This window comes from Limanda limanda, chromosome 21 (assembly GCF_963576545.1).
Source record: "Limanda limanda chromosome 21, fLimLim1.1, whole genome shotgun sequence".
NCBI classification, from domain to species: Eukaryota; Metazoa; Chordata; class Actinopteri; order Pleuronectiformes; family Pleuronectidae; genus Limanda; species Limanda limanda.
In genome coordinates, this window is record NC_083656.1 from 14,978,546 (window position 1) to 15,005,870 (window position 27,325).

At 40.5% G+C, this 27,325-nt stretch overlaps 3 protein-coding genes and 1 non-coding gene across 5 annotated transcripts in view; 2 read left to right on the forward strand and 2 right to left on the reverse strand.

Annotated features, from left to right (window-relative positions):
- Nucleotides 1-921: 921 nt before the first annotated feature.
- Nucleotides 922-6,891, reverse strand: xrcc6 (X-ray repair complementing defective repair in Chinese hamster cells 6). 2 transcript variants are annotated; one of them, XM_061094898.1, is made up of 13 exons: nucleotides 6,837-6,891; nucleotides 6,020-6,103; nucleotides 5,717-5,829; nucleotides 5,203-5,344; nucleotides 4,582-4,833; nucleotides 3,958-4,144; nucleotides 3,647-3,833; nucleotides 3,370-3,538; nucleotides 2,943-3,104; nucleotides 2,657-2,786; nucleotides 2,420-2,520; nucleotides 2,208-2,324; nucleotides 922-1,285 (listed from the first exon to the last, which is right to left on the reverse strand). In XM_061094898.1, the coding sequence occupies exons 2-13, from the start codon at nucleotides 6,090-6,092 to the stop codon at nucleotides 1,089-1,091; spliced, it is 1,830 nt and encodes a 609-aa protein (XP_060950881.1). In that variant the 5' UTR covers nucleotides 6,093-6,103; nucleotides 6,837-6,891; the 3' UTR covers nucleotides 922-1,088. The 2 variants fall into 2 exon arrangements, with proteins under 2 accessions (XP_060950881.1, XP_060950882.1); XM_061094899.1 differs by having other exon boundaries at nucleotides 6,020-6,100; nucleotides 6,837-6,882.
- Nucleotides 6,892-7,056: 165 nt separating this feature from the next.
- LOC133027642 (desumoylating isopeptidase 1-like) lies at nucleotides 7,057-10,626 on the forward strand. The gene is made up of 6 exons (XM_061094704.1): nucleotides 7,057-7,412; nucleotides 7,647-7,668; nucleotides 8,207-8,276; nucleotides 8,433-8,542; nucleotides 9,068-9,190; nucleotides 9,592-10,626. The coding sequence occupies exons 1-6, from the start codon at nucleotides 7,325-7,327 to the stop codon at nucleotides 9,671-9,673; spliced, it is 495 nt and encodes a 164-aa protein (XP_060950687.1). The 5' UTR covers nucleotides 7,057-7,324; the 3' UTR covers nucleotides 9,674-10,626.
- Nucleotides 10,627-16,588: 5,962 nt separating this feature from the next.
- shisa8b (shisa family member 8b) overlaps nucleotides 16,589-27,325 on the reverse strand; it is a 28,037-nt gene continuing 17,300 nt past the window's right edge. Inside the window, exons 3-5 of the mRNA XM_061094348.1 lie at nucleotides 21,195-21,308; nucleotides 16,787-17,241; nucleotides 16,589-16,687 (exon numbers count right to left, since the gene is read on the reverse strand). Coding sequence (XP_060950331.1) covers nucleotides 16,589-16,687; nucleotides 16,787-17,241; nucleotides 21,195-21,308 — 668 coding nt within the window. The remainder of the gene's footprint in view (nucleotides 16,688-16,786; nucleotides 17,242-21,194; nucleotides 21,309-27,325) is intronic.
- On the forward strand, nucleotides 23,670-23,741 carry trnaa-cgc (transfer RNA alanine (anticodon CGC)). The gene has a single exon. It is a non-coding gene; the product is annotated as a tRNA-Ala (tRNA).

The following is a 27,325-nucleotide window of genomic DNA, read 5'->3' on the forward strand; positions in this document are numbered from 1 at the left end:
CTGCTATCTTGATAGTTACTTGGATACATAGAAAGCTTCTAAATTAAATATGTTAATTTACAACAAAACACGTATTCATCAATAATTCAATATGTTTTTTTCTCAGGGAAACACCTTGATGGGATATGGTGAGCAGCTTTTTCCTTTTTTACAATCGTTATGTTAATATTGCTAATACTATTAGTACTTAAACTACTACTACTACTACTACTAATAATAATAATAATGAGAATAACAATAATCTTTATTTATATAACACTTTTCACACAAACATTTTTTGAATAATACAAGTGTGCATATTTTCTGCATTATTCTCTCTGTGAAATTAAATTTGCAATATCAGTTACTGTAACTCAGTTCATGTGGATGAACTGAGTGACAGGGGCCACTGTCAGAAGCTCAGTTAATGGAATCATCTTTCAAAATAGAACGTGAAGTGGACTGTGTTTCCAGTCTTATCGACCACTCAAAGTCCTTGACAGCACTAATTAACCCATTCAAACACATTTAAACAGTGCTATTATATGCTTAGTTTGTTCTATCTATGTTTGTACCAGATATATACGATTACTACATTTTTAGGAAAATATCAGAAAATGGCCTGTCTCACCATTTTCAAGAAAGAAAAAAAACCTGGATCCACCTGTTTATCCAGATTGTCCAAAATGTAATGGGTTGTTCCTTTCTATAATTACATAACTAGTCATCATATTTTTATGAACATGTTCAAATAAAAGTGTACTCCAGGACACATACATTTGTTAATAATGTTGAATGTAAGCACATCAGTCGATCTGAAGGTTCTTAATGATCAGAAAATGATGTTTGTTTTTCCCTTTATACATTAGTAATGCAATTCGGGACTCAAACATGAAGTGTAGGAATTGTCAAAGAGAGGCGAAGAAACACGCTGCCTTTAGAAATGGTAAAGAAACAAGTTTAATCTTATCAAGCAAAACAGGAAGTAAAATCATGAGCAGCCGATGAAACTAACTTTACCAGGACATGGATATTACAAAGTGGCTGAAAGCTTTATTACACATGATTTTTTAAGTTTAACAGTAGACACAGATCTGGGGGAGTGTTCATTAACCCAGGCGGGCCACCAGAGCATCGATCAGCTCCTGCTTCTTGGTACCAGTGGTCCGAACTCCAAACTGCTTACAGGCCTCCTTCAGCACCGGCACGGTCAGCTTTCCCAAGGTGCCGTTCTGCACGTGGGCCTTCAGCTCGTCTTCTGACACTTCAAGCTTTGGCTTCTTCTCAGCTGCACCTTCGGTGTTTGCTTTTAGTAAAGCAATGGAAAGAACATTCACAATGATGTTAAAAAACAAACACACATTTCTTTTGCCCCGCTGTACACTAGAGGATTTTCAGATCTAAACTGATTTAAAAAGCACGGGAGACCACAGACATTACAATAGATTAATATTTAATTCACACACAAGACAATCCACTTAAGATGCAGGATCACACACTTGGTGTTGCATCAATACAGAACTACGGTGCCAAATAGAAATGAACTGAAAAACGTTAACCTGAAGGTTTTCTTTATTACTCGCCCTCTGAGGCAGATATAGACACGATAATTGCTTCAACATTTGGCTTTCATTGTAAATCATTGCCTTTTCCCTAAACCTTGTCAACATTTTATAAAAAAAAAATATATATAAACCTGCAAACTCACAGACCAACTGAGCCTTGGTCAGCAGGACCTGGGTCTCTATCTTCTTAATTGTTACTTTCATTGTGGTTTTCGTCAATGAAACTCTGCTGTGACCTGCTTCAATATCACAACTTGTTTCTTAGGCTAAGAGCACTGACAAACAACTACATTTCCCCTGCAGACGTTGCACAAGTTCTTAATGAGTCAACAAATGGTTTCTTAGTGGGGCTTCTAGAGCCTTAGGAACTCACTGAAACTTGTGTGAAACAAGTGTTGGTGATGCTTCCCAGTCAGCTTGCTCTTACTGGTGGAGTCAGAGTCTCAATCTCGATTAGATTCTCCACAACTTGAATTCAGTCTGGGACATCAAGATTACCTCTGTAAACCTCTCACACTACAGGATCGTTTGGCCAGATAATCTGTTCAGATCAGCCTCAGATCCGGACGGCAATGCCCCAGCAATTGCTAGGAGGGCTGAAGCCTACCGATGATACTCAAGTGTGAGGCCAGCATTACGTTCAGTGATGACTTGAGTTCTGACCTGTTTTGCGTTTGGCAGCTGGTTTGCTGTCTGGGTTGTAGTAGGAAGGGTAGACCAGGTCTTTAAACTCCTGCACCAAAGGACCAAGACGATCGTCAATCTGATCCACCTTTGGCACTGAGACAGAGATGGAGAGAGACAGGTGGAGAAAGTGTGAGATGAAGACACAAGCAATGTTTGTACCAGCATCCCTGCTTTTGTCTGCATCTTACTGATGAGGTCATCTGTATCTTCTGGAGCCATCATGTCCAGAGCCAAGGCCTCCAGGTTCCTGAAATGTTGCTGGATGACTGGGTTCTCAAATGCATCACTCCTGTGTAAGATCACAAAGAACCAAAACATTTAACAGAGAGAAATTGATAAAGGAACTTGGTATGGTAGTTCAAAAATGTTCAAAATTAGCTACAAGTTTTATCTAAAATCTGTGTAAACGGAACACTTGCAGCTACCTGTATTTGAAGCGGAGTTTGGAGACAATCTCCTTCATCTTATCCACCTGTGTTTGTGAGGCTGACGGGAACTGAGGAGTATCCAACGTCCGTATATCATCAGCGTACGGCAGGAAGATGACGTTGAAACCTGATACAGGCAAGAGATGATAAGTTGTAGTGAAGCCAACAGTACACAACAATGACCTATTTATTACTTATAAAGTACTCACAAGATAAATAAGCCACACAGTGGTGGGATTTAATCAAACAGTAAAAAAAAACACAGAGTGCAGCAGTTTATCACCTGGTGGTATAGTCTGTACTTTCCCCTCGTCGACTTCTTCTTCCTGAGGCACCAGGGCAACAAATCGTGGTGGGAGGTTTCGGCGGGAGATGCAACGGCACAGAGCGAACACGTCCCTCTCGCTACACTTAGTCAGCAAGGCGGAGAACAGACATGCACTTCCTGAGGAGGAGAAAACAAAATGTGTAAGAGCTCAGTGAACAAACAAGTTAGTGGGCCAGCTCTATAAGACACTTGATTACTACATATAGTATATTGAGAAATAACCATCTATATTTTGAAATGAACTCATGTTTGGAAAATTGGGTCTGAACATTTTCTGGAGTGTGCCTTTCACATATTAAGAAGACTGCGGGAGATTGTCAGATCACAACAACAGGGACATTTGTGGAACATTCAGTCAAAAGATGGCAAAACTACACAGTACCTTTAACCTGATCCTCTTCGGGATAGAGGAAGAGAGAAGGCCGGACACGGTGATGCAGTTTCAGACTCTCCATGGGTTTGAATCCGATTAGAATCAGTCCTGGATCATCAAACTTCTTGATGGCATCCACCTCATCCCTCTCCATCACTATCTTCTTTTTACCATACACCTGCAGCAGATACACACAAACAGAGCAATGAGAGAAATCACTGAATAAATCCTCTGATGTGCAATGCAATCATCCACTAGATTAGCATCACATTTAGTCTGGTCTGACCTGGGCTTTCTTGATGTCACTGGGCAGCAGCAGGCTGCCGGTCTGGGTGTGGAAGGTGCGGGTTTTGCTGCGGACTGGCTCGTTGGTTTCCCTGTAAAGTTTGATGGCTCCAGGTTTTCGGGTCGTCACGGCATTTGCATAAATCCCCACGGCTACTTTTAGGTCCTCACCCAGACACAGTTTTAACCTAAGGATGGCAGAAAGGAGGAAAGAAAAGACAGATCAGTACGTTTTACAAAAAGGAAAAAGGACTAGATAAAACAACAGGATGCAGGGTAGGATTCAAATATAAATGTGTCACTTATCTCTACCTTGCCATCGCTCTCTTCTTCTGCTCCTTGGCGCGCACCCTCTTCTTGAGGTCCTCCATTTTTTGACACGGCTCCAGCTGCAACGCCAACTCGCTCTCGTCCTCTGGTGGACTCACAATGTCACGAAAGAATATCGAGACGTCGAAACCACCAGGTTTCATCAGGTGCATTAAATCAATGACAACACCTAAGGAAAAAAAGGATGAGTCAGGTAAGATTTCACAGGTTGAAGATGCCTACAGCTCCAGTTTCAAATAACACATTCTAGACTGGAGGCTGGTTGTTTTCATCTAGAAGGGGGTCATGTGATAAAAGCATGACAAATCAGCGAAGGCTTTGTTAGGGCCGAAAACACCCAATTGTTTTAATATGTCTCTATTTCTACCCGTCTTGACTAAAACGCAGAGTCAGAAGCGTTTCCAAACTTCTCCATTTTAGCGGCTGTAAAACTCCAGAGTAGTGTGGACTCCAGGCGTAGCAGAGCTGATAGTTGTATGGATTTGGCCTTTAATGTAATATCATTGCAGTCACTTCTTGTCCTGTCACATGGTTGGACAAACATCTACGCATACAGTACATAAAAGGTATTACAGATGGATGTAAAAGCCTTCACTTCAGACCCACCTGTTTCTTTGAGGTCACTGGCTTTGGTGCGAGCCTGTCGATCCTTCGTACTGTCGCCTCCATGAGGTTCATCCCTGCAGGTGAAGATCATGAGTCTCTTGTGTGAGAGGCGAAGCTTGATGTCACTGTAGAGGTTGCTGCAGCACCACAGCGCGTCACCTAATGATGTCTCTCCACTGCCCATGGTCTCTGCTGCGAGCTTTGCACCTTTCGCCTCCCGCAGAGCGTCCACGTCCTGCACTCGCTTTGCACCTACGGAAAAGGGAAATGGAAAGGAAACATGTAAGAAGACCAGTGAGGAAAAACAGAAAGACTATGTATCGATGGAAATAATTAGCTTATCAGATATTAATGAAGGAAGGCTAAAAATCTGCATTGTAGTTCAGGAAATAGTTGATTTCTTACAGTACTTGAATTTGCTACACATGCAGATATATTACAAAAATGAACTGCAAATTAATGTTAATTTTAAGCTCTATTTTCCTTTGTAAAATAACTTGTAATAACAGTTTAAAGGTTACAAAGTTACATTTTCTATCGCTACACATTTGCGATTGCAGAAAAGCACCTACTACACTCTAAAATCTGACCATGTGTTAGTTAAAAAATTCAGAATCTCACCAGGTTCATCGAGGTCGTGGTAAACATACACGTGCTTGAATGAGTTCCTGGGGTTCTTGCTTTGTTCTGTGCCGTAGAAAACTAGAGCCACCAGGTCCCTGTGACTGCTAATGATCTTACTGGTGTACACACTGCGCACCACCTACATGAAGAGAAGACAGACACTTATTATCATGAGACTAATGAATGGAGTGGGACATTAACTCATAAAAATAACTAATAATGTAATTATATAATACTGATATGCAGCAGAAGCTCTATTTTTGTTACAATTTCGGATTGTTAAAAAATCCTTTCCAACAAATAACTTGATAAATTACGCTAAAGATTCCCTTTCGCCAACTATACTGTGTCAATGCATACATAAAATCTGAAATCACTTCCTCACAGTTCTTGTCATGTCTATGCATGTTAAAATCCAGATAATAATCTTAATAATTTATAAATAGTTTCAGCAGTTATAATACAGGACACCTGTTATACCATTAGTGACTAAAATAAGTGGTCCCCTTACCTGCATGGTCATGTCAAAGTTGGAGGGCTGTCCGTCTTCTCCTTTGATGAACATTTCCTTGGAGGCATCGATCAAGAACACCAAGCTGTCTCTTCCTGTGATTTTGTAATCTCCTAACAAAGACAGAGAGCCCAGTTTGTTTTGGTTTAGCTTCAAGAGGTCAGATATTGATAACTGTTAATATCAGACGCCATTTGTTTAACAATTATATTAAAATGTTAAATTACATGGTGAAATGTAGTGAAATGCCGATCCTGTATTATCTACAGCTTGGATGAAACAACAAGGCTGCTGTCATCTCACCCTCAGCTTGCTCTCCTTCCTCCTGTTCTTCCTCCTCATCCTCATTGTGGTAGAAGGCTTTCCACTCGGCCATCAGGGCTGCTGCTGTCACAGGATTTGAGAGCAGGAAAGAGCTTGAATACTGTTCAGTCATTTGATACTTAAACTGTGTTGCAGCGTTTGGACAATATCAGTTATGACTGAAGGCTTCAAATCCAGCTTTTATTTTGACAGGAAATCCACTTCCTGTTGCAAAGGCAGCCTGGCTTCATACACAAACAAGACTAAACATAAACGATAAAGAATGGGAGGGTAATGGGGGAATTAAACCAGCAAGAGACACAACAGTGAAGCATCCTGTTTTCATTTCCCACTTCAAATGAATAATCCTCCTTTGTAATGACGCACATCATGAGTTAGCTTAGCCAGTGTGCTGGGTCAGGATCAACCTCCGAGTTTTGATTGCAGCTAAATTTTTATTATTAAGGTGCAACATGATTGTCGGTATTGATAAGACAATAACACTACTTTGCTGCGCTCCTTCTGAACTTTCAGCAAATGCATTAATACTTAAACCGACTTAGTGAAGCGCTAACTTAATAAGAGAGCAACTCTGTAAACGCTGCTATGTTTAATCAGTACGTGATTCGTGTTCAGCTGCAGCCATGCACTGTGTAGCTAGCTAGCTTAGCCTCTAGTTAGCCACTGTTCATCTCTTTAGGTTTTGACGTCGCTTCCTTACTGTCTGTATGTTGCTAACTGAGCACACTAACTATATATATAAACGGCCTGAACAGATTTACAACACAAGCATTTAGTGAACTGCACAGAAACTTACTGCTGCGCTTCTCTCTTGCCGCTTCACAAGTCCGGACTAGTTTAGTTTCAATGGCTGGCGCTGTCAGACAGGGGAGCGCGCACGCACACACGTCGAACGACGCGTCTCGTCGTCTATTGGACACTTACGCTGAGCAAAGATACTGACCAATCGTAGGGAGGTAGGCGGGACTTACGTTTGCGGAGAGGCTCGTCCCCGGAAGTAAACAGAGTGACTCCACGCTGCATTGACGGATGTGTTATTGTTTATAGTCACAGTGACACAGCGTCCCTGGGTATCACCGCCGGACTGACTTAACTTTTCATGACATTTTTCACTTCAAATCGTCCATCTTATAGTTTTATAATCGTAGCAGCTACAGCCATACGTTTTTTTAATTAAAGTTTTGTGTGTTATTTACCGGTAAGCTAGCTAACCGGCTTGTTGTCGGGGGAAGTGAGTCAGCTAAAGTTAAGAACAAGTTAACTATAGTTTTCATTTTTGTTGCCATGGACCAAACTGACTCTTTCCCAGTGAAGCTGTGGGTCTACGACCTGTCCAGAGGAATGGCTCGACAGCTGAGCGCTGCCATGCTGGGTGAGTTTCTGACAGGCGCACCGCTGGTTGCCTTCATGAAAGCCGCCGTGAGTGCACCCGAGCCTGCGAGAGAAATCAGGAAAGAGCGGGGATGATACCCAGGCCTATGGAGCTATGGCTTTCTTTTCTGCTGTCTCGATTAATACTTTGATATATAGAAAGCTTCTGAATTAAACATGTTTATTTACGACAAAACACGTATTCATCAATAATTCCATATGTTTTTTTTCTCAGGGAAACACCTTGATGGGATATGGTGAGAGCAGCTTTTTTTTTTTTACAATCCTTATTATAATATTGCTTATACTTCCTACTTATACTACTACTACTAACTACTACTTCTACTCCTACTAATAATAATGAAAATAATAATAATAATAATCTTTATTTACATAACACTTTTCACACTCCTCAAATATATGTACTTGAGGATTAATGTATTGCTGACTAACCATTAACTTTATTACAAATGCTTATAAATAAAAAGAAAACACAAATAAAACCAAATATATAGACCTAAAAATGTTTTGAATAAACAAAAATCTACATATTTTCTGCATTGCTCCTTCTTTCAAATTTAATTTGACATATCTGTTATTCTTTTATCAATGTGTCTGTTTAAGATTCATATTGTTCGATATTATCTGCTTATCAATACACTGGACGAGCTTTCCTTTACAAATTGCTTAACAGAGTCTTCTCACAAGTCTTTTCACTGAAGGCCCTGTGTACTTCAGTTCGCTGCATTCATAGGTTTGGTTTTTATAGGAAAAATGTGAATTTGTGTGTTACAGGCACACAGCGGTTGTGGTCCATGAAAAGGAGTTCTTCTTTGTTGGAGAAGGCATCAATAGTTGTTCACCTGTAAGAATCGGCTTCATCCTTTTACCCAACTATAAAGTGCATCAAGCATTACTCTTTGTGACTTTTAATGCTGCACATGAATAATGTAATGGGTCAAGAAGCTTTTGTCAAAGTGATAAAAACAAGTTGTACACTGAGGTGTGTGTTGTGTCCTAGGGTGATACCCCTTTGGGTCAGCCTGACTGCGTTGTGGACCTGGGCCTCACCGAGGTTCCTGCAGAGATCTTCATGGAGTATCTGACTTCACTTGCAGAGTCCACATACAGGTAAAAGCTCCCTCTCACACTTTAAACTCAAATTTAAATCCAAGTGCTGCCATACCAGATGTTAGGCGGTGGAGTGAGTCTGTAAAATGTTATAATTGTTAATATGTGTTTTATACCGTACTTTTTGTAGTTAAAGGCAATAGTTTTGTGTCTTTTGGAAAACATTTGAATGAATATATGTCAACATAACTGGGAACATTAAATCAGGACTCAAATGAAAAAAAGAGTAATAGTAAGAATTGCAGGACAAATGCTTTAAAGCTCCACCTACTCTTTAAAAATACTTGTATTACAGCCTATTTTTCACGTATACTTCTCTGACTTTGATTATTAGTCATCCCAATGAAAACCCCCAAAAAACAATCTCGAAAATGCATAAATCTCACACATTGATCTCTCTGCCTAAGTGTCTCTATTTTTTGTCTTGCCACTCACTCACTCTTCCCCACCCTGTCTGGCCTCTTTTCTCTAAATTGATGTCCCTGTCTGCTTTGTTCCTCTCTTCTTCTTTCTCTGGGTTCACAGCAGTGACAAGTACAACTTGTTGGAGCACAACTGCAACACTTTCAGCAACGAGGTGGCTCAATTCCTAACAGGCAAAAAGATCCCATCGTACATTACAGACCTTCCATCTGAAGTACTGTCCACGTGAGTTGACTCAGTGTTATAAGCACCATAAAACACCAAAGCTCTTATTTTCCTCTCTACCTGACTTTCTGTCTTCATTGCTAAACTATCTGTGTATACTGATCCTTGCCACAAATCTAGAAATCTTCAGTTCATCAGTGTATGGTTTAAATTCAAGTTCACATAAAATTAAAAATGTTATTTTATTATTATGTGATGCAAAACCAATCCACCAACCAGTTGACTATTCGTGTGCAAAGTTTTGGAAATGTAGGTGTTAATCTTTGTATTCTCTGCAGTAGTTTTTCCTTTGGCCCCTGTAACTCAGTTCCCCTTTCCCAGCTCACAAACTTTAATACATTTAGACTTTTTCTCAGCCTCTTTATTTCAGTGTAACTATTCTTTCTGTGTTTCCTCTTTAGGCCATTTGGCCAGGCTCTCCGTCCCTTACTGGATTCCATCAACATTAATCCTGGAGGCAGCAACATAACCGGACAGCGATAGATAGGGCCATGTATATTAATGATGATATATCCATTCATTTTTGGTTTGCTGTTCCCAACCTCTCTTCATCAGTGGGGATGCTGTTAATTGCAGTTTATCACTATTTTTTATTCTGAAACCACAGGGACAGGTTTCTTCCACAATCAGCTGGGGGTGCTCACTGCTGTGCAGGCAATGGGATTTTTAATGCTGTAATTTCCTGTTTACATTGTTTTTCCTTCCCAGTAGACTTTATTTTGACAGGACTATATTCGTAGAGCAGGGTAACGGTACGTTAAAGTTAATAATTAAGAAATCTGTATTTCTGCTGCTGTCAGGTCTTTGTATTTCACCAAATTATGTCCTGTGTTATCTGGAAGATGTTAAAGTTTGTTACCTCTGAGACGTTTCATTCAAAAACAATCTAACGACCACAGATCATTTAAGTGCCACTTTAGATACGGGACCAATCATCTCTTCATCTTTACGTCTTTCAGTTGCTTTATTTTTTACTTTAGTTTAGTTTATAGAGATCAAGTGTTACATATCCAGGATTTATGTAAAATGATATTGACTATAGGATGATTTTTGTAGTTAGACACAGTAAATAATATAAAGCAGTAAATAATACACACTGTAGGTCTTATGACGATAACCACTTCCTTCCACCATGGTATCACTATGGTGTGATCATTATTCCCTCCTTATGGAAACACATCTTGTTGCTACCATCCACTGTTCTCAGGTTATTCTCATATCAGCACAAAATCATTTTTCTGTTCATTCCTCGATAATCTTCCTTTGAACTATTAATTATTAACTTTAATTTACTTGCACGTACTCATTAACAACGCTTAAAGCTTGTCTGCATACGTTAGAAGAAGGAAATTAAATGAAATTCTACCTAAAAATTGTAATTTTCCTCAATTCCATTGTACAAGGTCTGAATTTTGAAAATAAAGTATTTATTATGATTTCATTTGATTTTAATATGTGCACTTGCATGAAAAAGTTGGGCTAAACAAATACATGTTTTTAAAACTCTCATATTGACATGCTGAGAGGAATCAGTATACACTTTCATATTCAAACTTTAACATATTGACACAAATGTCTGTGTGGTTATAAAAAAGTAAAAGCACTAAACTGACAATATTTACTGTGTGTGACATTTGAGATTTGACTTTTGAAACTGTTCAATACGTTACATTTTGAATGTTCTGTTGAAAACGGCAAGTTATCTAACGATGATGGCGAAGACATCTTCCTTTAATATATGATGAGGCATATTCTTGGATACTTTGAGTTAATGCAGTTTCAAAAACAGCCACAAGGTGACACTCATGGTGCAGTGGTGACTTGGTAATGTCACGGTAAAATCAAGGCATCACATGAATCTTGAATGCATTTACATTTTTTAACACTTCCAGGTGAATTAGTGGTTACTGGGACACGTGTGTGCTTCAGATCTCGACTGGGAAATCTTGGACAAATGATCTGCTTTAGAACCAAATCCACTACTGTAATTATGATATTTTTTATGTTGAAAGAAACTTGATCCAACCAAGAACATCTGGCTGCTGTCAAGCTGTCATTCAGTTTTTGGCTTCGGGGAGTGTTGTGGAGTAAGTAGTCGACCCAGTTAGATTCCTGCTGCATGTCGGGAGTGTATCAACATCTCTTTGATACAAGCGCGAATCAAACCAAGGCCTTGTGTTCATTTTACATTTGAATATTTCATCTTCAAAAGTGGCTTTGATTACTAAACAACCCTCCGCAAAGAACATCTCAAGAGCATTTTGAGTATAAATCTGTTCTTTTTTAATAAGAAGTACAGGTACATACAGTATATACACATGTTTTTCGCTACATACTGTATATCACACAAAACACACTTTCGATTAACTTGACTATCATATTCGTATTTGCACATTTATCTATAGTTGTGTTCTGTTATGTAGCCTGTCGCTTTACAGACACTGCAAGACGATCACCTGCAGAGGTTCATAGAATGCCATGGTGGGATTAATTCCCTCCTTTCGCTCAGTGCTAGGAAATAATAATTTAATTCGGTTAAACAGAGACAGTACGAAATATCTCAATCTCCTCTGTGCATGGAACTGCAACATGCACATACATGTTTCACTGCTGGTCAAATTCATGATGGCCAATACTGGCTGTGGCACAATATCGCATTGATCAGTCAGTATTGTGTAGTTACACAATAGATTATTAATGGTATGATGGTCCATCTGCTCTAGGATTGCTTTGGCCTAAACTACAGTTAATGTGTGTCACTGTGTTTTTGCCACAGATGTGAAAACTCGCTGCAAATAACATGAGATCCAGATCAGCAGGCCCCTCCTCTATTGCACGTTAGAAAATTGCACAAGTCAGCTAATATAGAAATGTTTCATGTTACTAAAATCATCAACATGAAATAAAAGATTCTGTTAAAATCTGACATACACTGCAATTATAATAAATACTCTTAAAATAACCTAGTTCATAAAGCCCTTATTTAACCAAAATATACATAGGGATTTCAATTAAATAAGCATATTTACACTATATTCATAAATAAAGCAGAGAACACATGATTTTTCAGAGGTTTGCACAATATGAAAGCTAAAAAAATGTCATGTTCAACGAGATTGAATCAAAACGCACACAACATGTAAAACATTTATATTAAATTCATGAAAAATGGCTTTTTCAGCTACGAAGAACAGAGGGACAGAAAATGCATGACTTCATCAAGAGAGCAGCAGATGTGAAGATTTTACATTTAGCAGTTAGAGGAAATGGTGCCCAGGATGCTTTGCTGGATTGGTGATTAGAATGAGTCGGTGGTTTCAGGCGTGATGGCCCTTTGGCATCTAAGTATGTTAGGAGGAGAGCTACAACATTTGTCAAAACTGGTTGTAACATATTGTGTGTTTGTGTCTGTGTGTTTTTGTGTGAGAGTGAATGAAGATAAGGGGCTCGGCCTGCATCAATCAACTCTAAGATCCAGTTATGATTAGACACTGTTGCTTACAACCATAGACTGTAAATTAAGATGGATGACTTGTCTCTACTTCCTCCCTTTATCCACAAATCCAAAATGTACTGCATACAAACCCGGCCATCTTGCACATTTGGAGTCAGAGTTTGCAGAGTAGCGCGAGCAGAAAGTGGAGAGGCGTCGTCCATCTTTATTTACAGTCCCTGATCCAGACACCAAAGCCTCAAGCAACTTCAGTTGAGAAGAATCTGAACTTTTTAAACAATATGAGTTTTACTTAAGCTTTAGATTCTGCTATAACCTGTATTAAAAAGTGGCCTCTGCCAGGTCTCTCAGCTCAATGGAACTCTGAAAGTGTATTTTAGACTTAAATTGGTCAGCTGTCCAGAAACACAACTCAAAATGAACAATAACTTCGCTTAGAAAGTGTTGTGAATGTAAATCCTTTGTAGTTGTTGTTCTCATCTTGTCTCTGCTGCCCGCAAGTGGCCACAAAATCCACACAAATACACGGTAGAGAATGTGTGAGGAACCACTTTGCCCGACTTGTCAACATGTCTAATAACTTGGAGGATTTGAATGTAACAGCGTCGTCACTTGTTGTCTTTGGGCTCATTGGCCTGTTCTTCCCTTAATATGCAGCATGATGTAAAAAGGATGTGAGGGAGGTGAACCTCGCAGCTCAGACTTCAGCTCTTGTTTCTCAGGAAATCAAGACAGAAAAACAGTCATGTTTATTAAATGTTGAGTCTCGCTTTAAAAAGAACAACAACACTCATTTACGTTTTGCATATAAGTCGCTCGTAGGGTCTGATTCATCGTTTCACGTGGGTGGAGAAGCTCTTACTGGAATTTGATTTGATCAAATAAGGTGTATTTAGGGTTTTTGCTTTGCTCAAGCCCCCAGACAGTGTGTGTTTAAATTCTGTTTATGTAAGTGCAGTTAAGCTGTGAAAGAGGTGGTCACCGCTCGCATAATGCTATTATATTTAGCCTTTTCTCTATTGGGTTTGTTCTCCACAGACGAGTATGAGGGCCAGGCATAACATAAATATGAGAGGAGTAAGATTAGTTTATTCCCATTTTGCATCAATGATGAAGTGGAAATTGTCTTTCTTAAAAGCTTTTAAGAATTTATCAAACTACTGCCTCTACAAAATATCTTGTGAATCAGTTTTAGTAACATGGAAATGATTTCTCTTTTAAACACAGTTTAAGATCATCAGTGTCAGGTCTTTGAAGAGATTGTGCCGAAAACTGTCCAGAAGGGAAAACCACACCAGCTTGAAAATATTGAACACTGGCAGTTGGATTCATCCCTCTGACTCAAAGTTCAGCAAAATAGTTTTAAGTCCAAACTCTACATTTTGCATACTTGATGTTAGATATTGTCTTGGCTGAAGTTTTGTAATATACATCTACACCATAGACTGTATTACAAAGATGGACGAAAGAAAGTGAAGCAAAAGCATCTTGATCTAAGGCCTGACCCCGATACTCTTCCGTTCTCTACTCATTTGAACCTGTATTGCAACAAAACCACACTTTAACTAATAAAAAGCCTTGCATCATAAAACCCCCTCCCCTCTTTCAGCACAAATGTTAAGGAAGCATTTCTGCACACGTGCAATCATTGTTAACGGTTCACTTCATCGCCCAGTCCCTCGGGGGCGTTGCAGACTTAAACCTTCACCAACAAGTACGGTGGAAGCGCTGCAATGACTGTCGCATGTTCCGAGCAGCAGCCACAGCTCGGCACAGTGTCCTTTGCTGTCCAGCTTTCACAGACGAAATGAGAAATGTCTAAAGCCTCAGGCCTGGAAGTGCCTCAGTGAATTCCCCTGCAATGGTGCCTGCGGGATGGAATTTACACACTGGCGTCCACACGTCCACACTCTGTGAGTTCTGACCCAGACAGGTTGGTAGTGAGAGACCCAGATCCACAGTGACTCCTTCCCTTTCCTTCCCCCCGAGGAAGGAAAACATGTGGCCATGCACGTTAGTTTTTCTATTTTTCTCTACTCCCTTTCTCTTCTTTTCTAAAGAGACCCAGCCTCTGGCTCTTACGCTGTCCCTCTCTTTCCCCCCTCTCTATCTCTCCGGTAGGGATGGAGGCTGATGGGAGCTGACATGATGGTGGCATTGTCCTCATCGTCGAGTTAATGTGACCCCGGGGATGTTGTCCCTGTACGCTTAGCCTGATGGCACAGAATGCAAAAATGCTTCGTGGAAAGTGCGTGAGAGAGGCCGAGAGGGCACGGAAAGGAACAGCTGTGCACGGAGGTATAGACGGAGAGATGCAACAGAGTGGTAGAGGTGTTTTTACAAGAAGAACCGGGAGGAAAGAATTGATCCAAAAGGCATCTATGGGGTCTGGAAACCACCTGAACTTTGTCACCTTGACATAATGTATGGTTTTAGCTTATCCAACGTAGTTTTTAAATCTTCTCTAAATGAAATTTGAATGCCCTGATGACTCTTCTGAGATCTGTGATCCAGTTAACTATAAAGTAGATTGCAATTCATAGAGATGTGCATTTTATGAGCCTAATGAGTCTTACTTTGCAATCAATAATTTTCATAAAATACACCCCATTCGCTGCAGCTGTGACCAAACCTCTCAACCACCACTGAAAAGAAATGTAGTGAAAAAAAACAACCCCTCATGCTGGAAAATCAACGTGATGAAGTTGTAGTACTATTCTGGGGTTTAAAGATCTCATTGTCCATTGAGACGTCACCTTTTTGCTTTCTACCATTTTTGAATTTCTGCTTTAATTCACTCACTAACGTCCCTGTTGTTACATTCTGATTTAAAGGGGAATTCCAGCATTTTTCAACCTGGGCCCTATGTTTAAATAAAAAATGTGGGCGTGCAAATGAATGGGGCTTCCAAAAACCTTTGGAATTATGGCTGAATCTTTTTCTAGACAATGTTTCATTTCGGTGAAGGTGATTTACTGGACTGATTCCAAAAGCTCCATTCATTTACACACATTTATAACCATAGTGTCCACATTGAAAAATACTAAAAAATTCCTTTTAATCATTGTAGCTTCGAACTTATTCTCTAGAAACCTTGATTGATGCCATTCTCATGTCTGGACTCTGAATATGAAACTACAACCGGCTGCTGGACAGAACATATGACAATGTTTTATTGATGTAGCTGTAGAGTCTAAAAAGGAAAAATAAACAATATACCTTCCTGAGTTCTAACTATTCGATCTGCATGTGAACCACAACTTGTGACAATGTTACAAACCACATTTACATCAAATGAATGACGAAAGGTGCATGTTTCTACGGCGAACATCTCATTGAATTAACTGTGTCAGAAAGTATTACCCCTACTTTTTCAGGTTCAGGTTCATTATAGAATATTTCCTTCCAATCAAACCATAACCATGAGTTTCTTTCCTAAGTTTCTATTCCTGCCAAATCTGACCTGTAAGATGTCTAACCTTTTCACAGACAAAGCCAAACATTGAGTTGATACAAATATGATTTTTGTTATTCTGTTATGTTATCCGTATTCCTACAAGGCCTGTACAATCACACTGAAACCACACTGTAGAATTGAAACTGGGTGAGTATCTATGAAGGTCTTCAGACCTACTGGAACCTGAGTGGTTTGGAGCAACCTTGGAAGATTTCTATAGACTCTATATACTTTATATGATCAATGTACAAGACCCTTGTGAGTCCAATAATCCACTTTGCTACCTGAGGTGGTGGTTCTACTACACGGTTTTCGCACCTTAATCTCACTGTTTACCCTTTAATTTCCTACATCTGATATTGACTTCCTGTTCATTATCCCTTACGTGCTGGGGCCAACTTTCCCAAACTCTGGCATTTAGCTAACACCAAAGCCTTTTGTTAGTATGTGTAACACTGCAGAAGGCCGCTCTCTGAGGTGTTGGCACTCAAACGGTCACCTCAGTCGTACTGTGGGTGGAGTAGCTCTTTTGCCTGGTATGGTGGTAATAGGGGGGTTGAGATGGGTGTTGCCCCTGGACATGCTGCTGCTGCCCCTGGACATGCTGCTGCTGCCCCTGGACATGCTGCTGCTGCCCCTGGACATGCTGCTGCTGCCCCTGGACATGCTGCTGCTGCCCCTGGACATGCTGCTGCTGCCCCTGTTCTGCTCCCCCTGCAGCCCCTCCATACATCCCTCCATAGGGCTGACCGAAGAGCTCCGTCATGTTCTCTATGCTCTGCTGCCTCCGGGTGGAGTAGCCTTGTCTTCGGGAGGAGCTGTGCGTGGAGGACGTTCGCCCCGGGGCAGACGTCTGCCTGTGGACATGGCGACTAGTCGGCTCCCAGACTTTGAAGGCCGAGCTGGAGAGGAGCTGGTGTGTGTTGGTCTTCGGGAGGTGCGAGTGCTCCAGATGGCTGGAGGGGATGGAGATGGACAGCGGGGCATGGAGGCTGTGGTGTGCTGGCAGGGGCTGATGGATGTAGGACTTCTCTTTGGGTGGAACTGGTACAGGCTGGAAGGAAGGAGGCGCCACAGGTTGGTATTGAGAGAAGTCCATGAGTGGGAAGCTCTTGTAGTAGCTACGAGATGCACTGTCAGCTGTAATGAGGAAAAGAGTGAAGACAGTTTGTGAAGAAAAGCAACATCAAGAGTATAAAGCAGAGGTCTTCAACAGGGGGTCCGCGACCCCTATGAGGTCCGCGGAGGTACTTCAGGGAGGTCGCAAAATCTTTGGTTGATTTGACAACTTTTAAATTATTTTCGAACCAATTTTTTCCCCACAAATTTAAATGTCTTTAAATACACATTAACATGCATCCAACATATTGTGAGGCTGATGTGACCCTCTGCCTGACAACTGCCATCCGTCCAAGATTAGATAAGTTGTGTGCTACCCATCAAGGTCCGACATCTCACTAATGTGGGAGTATGTGTGCCATCCACAGATGGCTTGAGGATTCACTGTCTCTTCTACATGTATGTTTAAAATAAAAACATGAATCTTTGAATTACTTTAATAGCTCAGTGTTGTATGTAAGATGTATGTTTATAAATGGCAGTTGCATGGCCACCCTGTACCTTGCACATGTTTAAATTAAAAACATGAATATATGAACCTGTGTAATACTTGAATAGCTTAGTATTGAATGCACAATAACAGGGTAGCAACCTGTCTCATCACCTGACAACTCCTCCATTCCCCTGGCATCAATCTGTGCTGCAGTGATGCCATGTTGCCAAATCTCTAAGCAGTACTTAGTGTTATCATGACTAAACTAGAAACCATCCAAAGGTGTGAAAATAAGACTTAAGTTTAAATAAAAAGTATTCTCCTTTCATTTACTCTCAGCTCTGTTTGTGTTCTTTAACAACTAGGCCAATAAAGCAAACACATGCTATAATGAAACTCTTTTAAACTTGTTTATCCTTAAGAGTCATTTTCAATTTGTCACAGTCTGATGCACTTCTGAGTCACAAACAGAAGCCGCCTAAAATGAACTGTCTACGTACCAACACAGAGTTTGTCGTTGTTGGAACGCTGATGACTGAATCACACTTAATCCATTATGCATTTATGTGAGGACCTCCCGGCTCCAAACTGTCACAAATGTCTGCTTCATTTGCGCCTCAAAGTACGTTGGGAAACTTTCTAAAGGGAGGTCACGAAACTCTAAAAAAAATGACACACTTTAAAACTCTCCATTGATCACTTAAAGACACACAACCTAGCTTGGTCGTCTGTTATGTTATGGACTATTTAGAAATATGGCACATACGAACGTTTCTTGTGCCAAATACTTCATTTAGAGCCAGAGTCTTGGAGACAAGAAGCAATGGATAGGGGCGATCAAGATGCTTTGGCTTCACTTTTGGGGATCTGTAATGTTGTCCATCTTTAAATACATTCTATGAGTGTGACCTACTTACAGTGGCTAATTTAAAAATCAGGGCCTTGTGGGAAGGGTCAGTTCTAGGGTCATCTAGAGGATTGTTTTATTTTTTTCTGAGAGTAAGGTCGTGATTCAATGAGAAAGGAGTCATAAAATCAAAAGAATATAATTGTAATTTAATGCGAAAAAAGTTATAATATTATGTAAAAAATAACTCACTTCATAAGAAATAACTAGGAAGGAGACTTAACGGCATCAGAGGGCGCAGAGCACAAACTATATTTGTCTCCCATTGCAAATAAAATAGATTGTGATTTAAGTATTTCTAGTTGGTGAATCGTTGGGTCAAAGGGCGGCAGACGACGGGGGTGCGGTGAGGAGGAAGAAGAAACTGAGGAGTGTAATGGAGATGATGGAGGTTAAAGTATGTGTCAGGATGTGGAAATATAGCAATGAGGGTTTATAAATACCCTCGCCCTGAGTCCACAGTGTGCATGTGCAAGTGTGTGTGTGAGTGTGTGTGCACAGCGTGAATGTCACAAAACACTGAGGTCATCGCTGCTAGCTTAGTGGCTACATGAACGCTAACCTTTTTTCTCCATGTGCTTACTGGATTTTTAGTTTTTTACCCAGGAGTTACATTTTATTCAAAAAGGGATTCCTAAAACTGACTCAATATTGGATTATTAACTTGAAGTATGACTGAATCTTTGCTGAGTTTTTGCATTGGCCTATAATGTGGTATAATGGTATGTGATTGACAATTTATAGTATAGGGGATTGTATCTTTTTGAGTCAGTCTCCATCTCAAAATGTTACCATCCTGGGAATTAGACTCAACCATCAACTATTTTTTTTTTTTCGATTCCACATACTGCTGATTAAAGCCTCTATACAGGGTTTTCTTAGAATGATTTAACAGTTGGCAGCATCTTTATGAAATCAAGTACCTAGTGCTTAAAAAATTGCCTCTATTATTGCAAACTCACTTTGAAGGCTTGACAGGTGTAACAACAGTAACTCAGTAGGACCTACTGAATGTTCAATTACTGTTTTAGTGCCCTTGAGCAAGTGGCCGTACCTCTGATGCTAAATCATGTCGATCTGAAGGAGCCTGCAGGCAGATCCCAAGTGTAGAGTATGTAAAGAGAGTTGTTGCCTGAAAAGGACACTCATGCTCCACCAACCTTCCATTGGTAAAAGGTTGAAACAATCTACCCTGACAAGCAGTGATTTGCCGTTGGCTCTCTGGTAGAGGATTATATTGTTCTAATGGGATGCCGGCAGTTCTGCACACTATTACACCTGCTACTTCTCAAGGACAAAAACGTGTGTGCGACCTTTGTCTGTAGAGTCACCTGGTAAAAACCCAGCAGCCTCCTCTCCAGGCTGTAGTCATTCTTTCTTGTTACATCACAAATCGCTAACAAATCTACATTTGGAGGAATCATAAAGATGCAGCAAAAACACTACAAATTGTGCAGAACGTAAAGGAAGGTGAGAACTGCTGGATTCAGGAAATTTGATGAAGATTTGTTATTCTGAAATTGTACATTCTGAAAAGTTTACTCTGAATAAAGTAATTGATTGGCACACCGGACACATTAGCTCTGATTTCCCTGTGGACATTTTTAGGGAACTAAATATTGCAAATAATTATAACTTAATAATAAACAGAGAAAAGTATATATGGGTTGCAAACAGGAAATGATTTCAGTTTAACACTCATTAATGATACGTCTACTAATGCTACTTTACTCTAATGAAGAAAGTCCAGACCTAGGTTCATGCCTTTGTTACATTGTATGAATATAACATTGCAATTTATTTTATTTTAACATTGCATTTTTCCTCTTTTGCTGTGTAATGCTTTCTCAACTTTCTGCAACTGTTCTGAAAGTAAAGCTATACCCATCAGCCAAATCATGGTTTAGTTAGATCGGGACTGGGACCACCTCTTTTGGTCGGACTATATTTTGGTTCATTGATGCTCACCGTGATATGAAGCACTTTTGACCCCTGTTAGTTTGGTTTGGTCCAGACAAGGTCGGTGAGAAAGCGCCCTCAGATGTTGTTCAACTCCGAAATATTTATTTTAGATATGCAAATAATAGGTTGTATAAAACTATACAAACAAATCCAAGGTTGGTAAAAATAAATCATTTTTAGTTTTGTGTAATTAAACTTAACAAATAAGGACATGGATGGTGTGTTTACTAGTCACAGAGCTTTCATGTTTGTCCCAGTAATTTCTTTCTGCCCCAAAGACCGCATTACATGAATCCATGTATTATAGAGCTCTGACCTTGGCAATGACCTGTGCTGCAAAAATTATGCTCTTGCTTTGATAATTAACACAATAAAGGTTTGGCTAATAACTTAGTTTAAAAACAGGCTTCTCTTGTGGCAGTGAGAACGTGAGGAAAAGTTCAATCTATCTGCCTTATATGAAGAGGCAGCTCCACCACAGTGACAGACAGGAAACACCATGAGCTCCTCTTTAAGATCAACTCTCTGTTTGCCAAGAGGCACAGAGACGCTCATCAGTTGACAGCTCCTGTGCCGTCAACGTACTGTACTTTAAAGGTTACTGTGCCAGCCGGAGTCAGCATCATTCTGTACAAGTGTTTGTGTGTGCGTGTGTGTGTGTGTCCGACTTACCCACAGCTTTGAGCGAAGTGTATTTGTTCAGTCCCACTGTGCTGTGGTTGCTTTGCGGGTGTGGAAGCCCTTGTCCAAACGGCCCATAACCTGAGTTATTCAAATGGTACTGCTCTGGTAGGAGAGAGGCAGAGAGAAAGGTACAGTCAGATTATGGTAAATCCAGTATATTGGAAAGAAAACAAGTAACAGGTAACATATTCTTTTAAAGCTAATAAAATCAATTGACTGTCTATAAAGATGGACGAGATGAAAGCTCCTCAAGAGTGAAGCCAAAGCATCTCGATTTCCCCCTAGTGGTTGGCTTCAGTATGGGTCATAAATCTTGCCTCCTCCATGTCAGTGGATGGCGCATGTATCAATGGGACTTCAGTACCCCGGCTCTATTCCCACAGTTGATACTGAGCAGGCACTGGCTCCTTCATCTGTGATGTATGTTTGTATGATGATATTAAGATTATGATACAATCTAATTGACTGGTAATGTGTCAGTTTACCATCAACCAGCTCCAGTGCGCAGCAGGGGTTGAACTGAGAGTCTCTCAGGTAGAAATGTTTACTGTGGAAGTTTCACATAACTCCTGGATTAAAAAAAAAACTCCACTTTCCTTTTCCCCTGAGGCCGGTGACTTTGGGCGAGACAGCAGCCCCGACCCTGACGGCCAGCCAGTCTCATCTTAAATGAACTGAGGTTAATGAACAATGGAATAAACTAACTGAGAGAGTGAAGCCCTGGCTATTAGCATTAATGAAGTCCACTGATGCAGCCGGCGCACTTGATGTCAGCCCGTAGGATGGATGGATACACACGGAGCGCTCACGAATGTTCACACACACACAGACACAGACACACACACACGACCAACAGGCTTTATGCGCTCATTTGGAAGAGAGAAACAAAATCATTGGTATTTACCTTTTTAAAAACGTATCTGCAGCATATAAAATATCAGGTTTTGTGTGTGCGTGTGTGTGTGTGTGTCTGTGCATGTGCATGTGCATGTGCATGTGCATGTGCATGTGCATGTGCATTCACATCAGTCAGAGTCAGTGCCTCTGTGTGAAATTTACATTTCTTTCAACTGAATCAAACAAACCGTATTGATAAACTTACCAATCGGATTAACCATACACTATGTGACTTTGTGTGACTGTGTGTGACTGTGTGTGTGTGTGTGTGTCATCACATCTGCGCCTGTTGGTGCTAAGACAGAGGTGTACCTGCCTCAACTTCTGAATGCTAATCACTACCCGCTCGAAGGAGTCACACACATTGAGAGGGTCACGTGGTTTAAATGATGAACTCTCAGAGAGCCAGTGCAGGAGAGAGAGAGATACAGATGATGTTCGGGTGGAATAAATTAGAAAATTATGTTGAAGCAAGAGGGGTGGGGAAATGTCAAGAGGTAATCTTTACTGTAATAACATGTACACTTAACAACTCTGAGCCTCTACCTTATCAACACACACACACACACACACACACACACACACACACACACACACACACACACACGTAAAGAGTACAGCACATTGATAATTACTTGTGATGGTGTGTGTGTGTGTGTGTGTCGACACAGGAAAATCATCCAGTACTTAATCCAGTGCTGCTGACCTCTCAACATGCGCCAGATTAGCGGATGAGTAGAAATGTCTTTACTTATTACTATCATCTTCATCATCACCACTCTCTTCATCATATTTTCCCCTCATGATGCTCTTTAAAGACACCGACATCAGAGCGACAGTTGGAAATAGCCATGATGATAATTGGTGTTCAAAGGAACCAGTAGCATTGAATGTGCCTCATGCCCCCCCGCAGCGGAGTTCATGTTAACTAGCATCTCCACGTGGAAAGTCACGAAAACAGCCTGCTCTCCGCTGTTGATATATATATATATATATTTTTTTTTTTTTTACATTTTTGTGTATGAAGAGATTTTAGTGAGTAAACTGTTTCCAGATGTGAATCCACCTGAGGAGGTTGAAATCACTGGTGCTGAAAATTGTCCACATTTGTGAATGCTGCTTTGAATAATGTTCAGATGGTCTCTGGTGTTCCGTTAATCATTGAGAAACTAATTATTAATAATAAAGCGGAGCCATACAGACATGAAACACTGTTTGATTAGCAGCTTTTAAAATGAGTCAAAAGCAATAACTCTTTTTCTCTCATCATGTGAAATACTAGGTTTTCTGTAAAATAACGAGAACTGGCTCATAGCCTGCCCGATGTTTTTGACTTCACAGCTTGTCTAGAAACAGTTGAGTTTTAACAGAAGCTCTAATGATGCAGAGGCAGGAAGTTTAGACCAAGATTAATTTTCAGGTCAGGAACGCTAGGGGAGTTAGAGAAGTTTTTGATATGATGGGATTCCTTTCTCTCTTCAGCTGATTTCAGACATGCACTGAACACTGGACATTTTCACGAAATTTTCCAAATCATCTATATGCTATCTGTCTGTTGCTCTGAGAGGGGATGTAGCTCAGTGGTAGAGCGCGTGCTTCGCATGTATGAGGTCCTGGGTTCAATCCCCAGCATCTCCACACTTTTGAGAGGCGGTGGACTAGTGGCAGAAACTTGGACTATGGGCAGAAAAGGTCTCTGGTTCGACTCCACGGAGAAACAACAAAAGGATGAACCTGGATTGATCTGTCCAAAAATCTAAGAGGATTCTCGTTACCCTGTCTAGTGCCCATGAGCAAGGCACCTTACTCCCCCAACATCTGCTCCCCGGGCGCCGTACATGGCTGCTCACTGCTCTGTGTGTCCTGCACAAGATGGGTTAAAAGCAGAGGTTAAATTTCCCTACAATTGCATGAGTGTGCTTGTGCATGTCTGTGCATGTGTTTGGGACAAATAAATGTATCTTAATCTTAATCTTGCTAGAGCGCAAATGTCCGTCTCAGTTGCTCTGCACAATTTCCAGAACTTTTCCTGTCATCACCCCGTGTAATATATACGGAAAATATCAGAGTGCGCCCATGTGAGAGTGCAGCAGGAAACTGTCCATAGCAAGTGAGTGGGTGTGTTGACGAAAAAGCAGCCGTACACATAGAAGACTCAGACGAAGATGTCAACTTGGAAAAACCACCAGACTCAAGAGCTTTTGGCCAATGCTGGCGATGTCGGTAAACAGAAACATAATTTCTGCAGCAGCATCTATGTCCTGCCTCCTGTACGCTCTACCCAGACTCTATAGAAACGGATTAGTGGAGCGGAGTCTAGTGGAGAAATGATTAAATCAGAAGGTTTCCCTGGTGATTTTTTGGTTGAAATTTGTTCCCCTGTGTCAGTAAACTGACATCTTGGGTCTTGATGAAAAGCTGTCGCCCAGCAGCACATAGGAATGGTTGTAAAAGAAAAATGAATGGAAAAACTAATTTCCATAGAAAACCTTTGGAGAGAGCTGAAGTCTTCCACTGCAGAGAGGACTCCTGCAGACTGAAAAGAGCTAGAATACATCCATGATGCCAATAATTACGTCTAGGTTAAATTTTATGTTTCTAATATTTCCACTATAAGATTTCCATTTTTTCTCTCTTTTGTTTGGACATTTTAATAAAAAATTCTGATCATACCAAATTGGTTTGTTTGCAGTTATATCTGGAATTATTTAATCGGGTTTCATGGGTGGTAATAAATGTGATCAGGAGTGTAAGAGCGGAGAACAAAAGAGAGCAGAGTGCGTATCTGTCATCAATGAGGTCATATGTGAAAGTCTGTGCATCATCATTTCCAGTCGGAGCCGTCAAACACAAACCTCTCACCCCCACACGAACTTTATAATCTCGGCTCTGTGCGATCTGCTGAGCTGATCGTACACACGCCTTGTGTCAGAATCATAAACGTGACACGAGCAGGGCAGCTCAGATTCATACCCAGATCAATAATCGACAGGAATAAGTTTGCCTCACATCTCCCAAGGGGAAGAGTTAAGCGTGCAAGAAAACGTTCAAAAAGCTGACAGCTTGAAGAAAAACAGAGCGACGCGAGAGAAGAGAAGGTAGAATTTATGTCAGGAGGAGTGACTCGTTACTGGGTCACGTTACTTTTGCACTCGTTTTTTGATAAATAGGTCATCGTTCTTTTAGCTTCAAGCTTTTCTCTCTGCAATGAGTCACGTTTGAGGGACTTTTAGTCCAAATATTTTGCCTCATGTCTTCAGTTAATGTCAGATGCTCATGTAAATCTCTCCTTGACTTTTTTTGACTTTTTGACATTTGCAGCCTTGAATGTCAGAGCAGCTCATGTCTGTGATATGATGTATTTCCTAATGAAGAAAAAGGGCACTAGTCATCTCTTATTATGATATTACTCTGCTATAGCTACCTTTGAGTTCAGAATTATTGAGAAAACATATTTTTTAAGAAAAGCAAAGAGGCATTTTGGTACAAAAATTGTAAAATATTAGTGTTCAACAAATAATCAACACTGGCTCATGAGAAATATTTTTAGAATAAGTAATTTTTTGCACATGAATTACGGAAAATGTCTCGAAAAGAGTTTCACATATGAAGAAGTCAGCAGATGCGTTCACAACATCAAGATATTTGTATTCTACCAGTTGCTCGTCCATAACGCATTAGACATGTCGTCAACACCTCCACTCATCCACTTTTTCGGAAAATTATACTTAAAATTCCAAATATCAGCAACTGATTTCGGACATTTGCTTTCTCACATACAGACATTTGTGTAAAATTTAGTGTCTTGCATCAAGCAAGGCTGAGTTTTGGAGCTCAATAATTAAACTGTTCATTAGTAAGAGGAAGATTTTGTAGTTTCCTTTTTCAAAAGTGCTAGAATGTAATTTTTAAACTGAATCCTCGCCACAGAGTGAAGGGTACCAGGCCTTGTACTCATTAGTTCAGTTACTGTGTAGGTGATGAGCATGACTTTTTCCAGAGGCCACTGTCTGCCATCTTGTCAACAATGGAAAAACCAATACTGACTGGCAGTCTGTAGTGTTCCACTTTGGGCTGTGGCTCAATTTGGGAACATTTGGCATGACACCTTTTTAATTTGGCAGCTTAAATTCACAAACAAAGCAACAAGATTCCTGATACACCTTCAGACCTAAGACAGGAGATATTTTGGGTCAACAGAGGTTGACGTTCTTGGAGAAACGGGGGGGGGGGGACTCATGATTTGAAGCAATGACATGACCTTCAAATGTCAACCTGAGGGTTTGCTTAAAATAGTTTTATGAGCTAAACGGATACATATGTACATAGATTTTAAATGACGTGTGTTCAGGCTAAATTCTCATTCATAGCTTTCCTTTTCCTTTCTGAAACTACATGTCATGGTGCATTCAAGTGATACAATCAGGATCGCATTTTGTTTCATTGGCACAAAGCTGCCTGCTGGAAAAAGGCTATGTTTTTCTGTCTGTGCGTATTGACCACAAACAGCCAGTGGACATTTTCCTCCTCTGGGGGAAAAGTGGGTGTAATGTGGATAAACCCTGGAACAGATTAGCATCAATAAGTATCATCATCAACACGGACGTCTCTGCCAGGCCTTCCACCACTGTCACTTCACGTTAGGAAGCGGACTCACTCATGTCCAACGCAATCATTTACCCATGTTTTTCTCATTCAATCAACATATTATGCCACAAGCTGTTTCATTTGCAACACCCCACCATGTGCTTGAAAAAGCTCTGCACCCCCCATGATAGGTACAGTTGGATGAATGTGTCAATCCCCGAGCAGTCGGTGGTTCTCAGCAGCAGGGGATTTAAATTCCTCGGTGCGCTGTCGACAACCAGACAAGACTTTACATAAGAGTCTGTTTGAGGGCAGCAACAGGAGGAATGGCAGGAAAGAGTGAAGAGGAGAGAGAGAATCTGGGATTGAAGGAAACACGGTGGAGCAATGACTGAAAATTGTTACTAGAGAGACAGAGGGAGAAAGAAATGGAGAAGCAATGAGCACAGAAAACATGGCGATAAAATGCAGAGTTTGGTGAGTGAATGTGATGAAGAAGACAAATGCAATTCATCGGAAATACAATATATTTTTCACCTGCAAAACATAAGAAATGTGGGTATAGCTCATAGCTCATTGACTCTACATAGAGATTGACGATATGGCAGCTCATCAAATGATCTTGATTGCCCCCT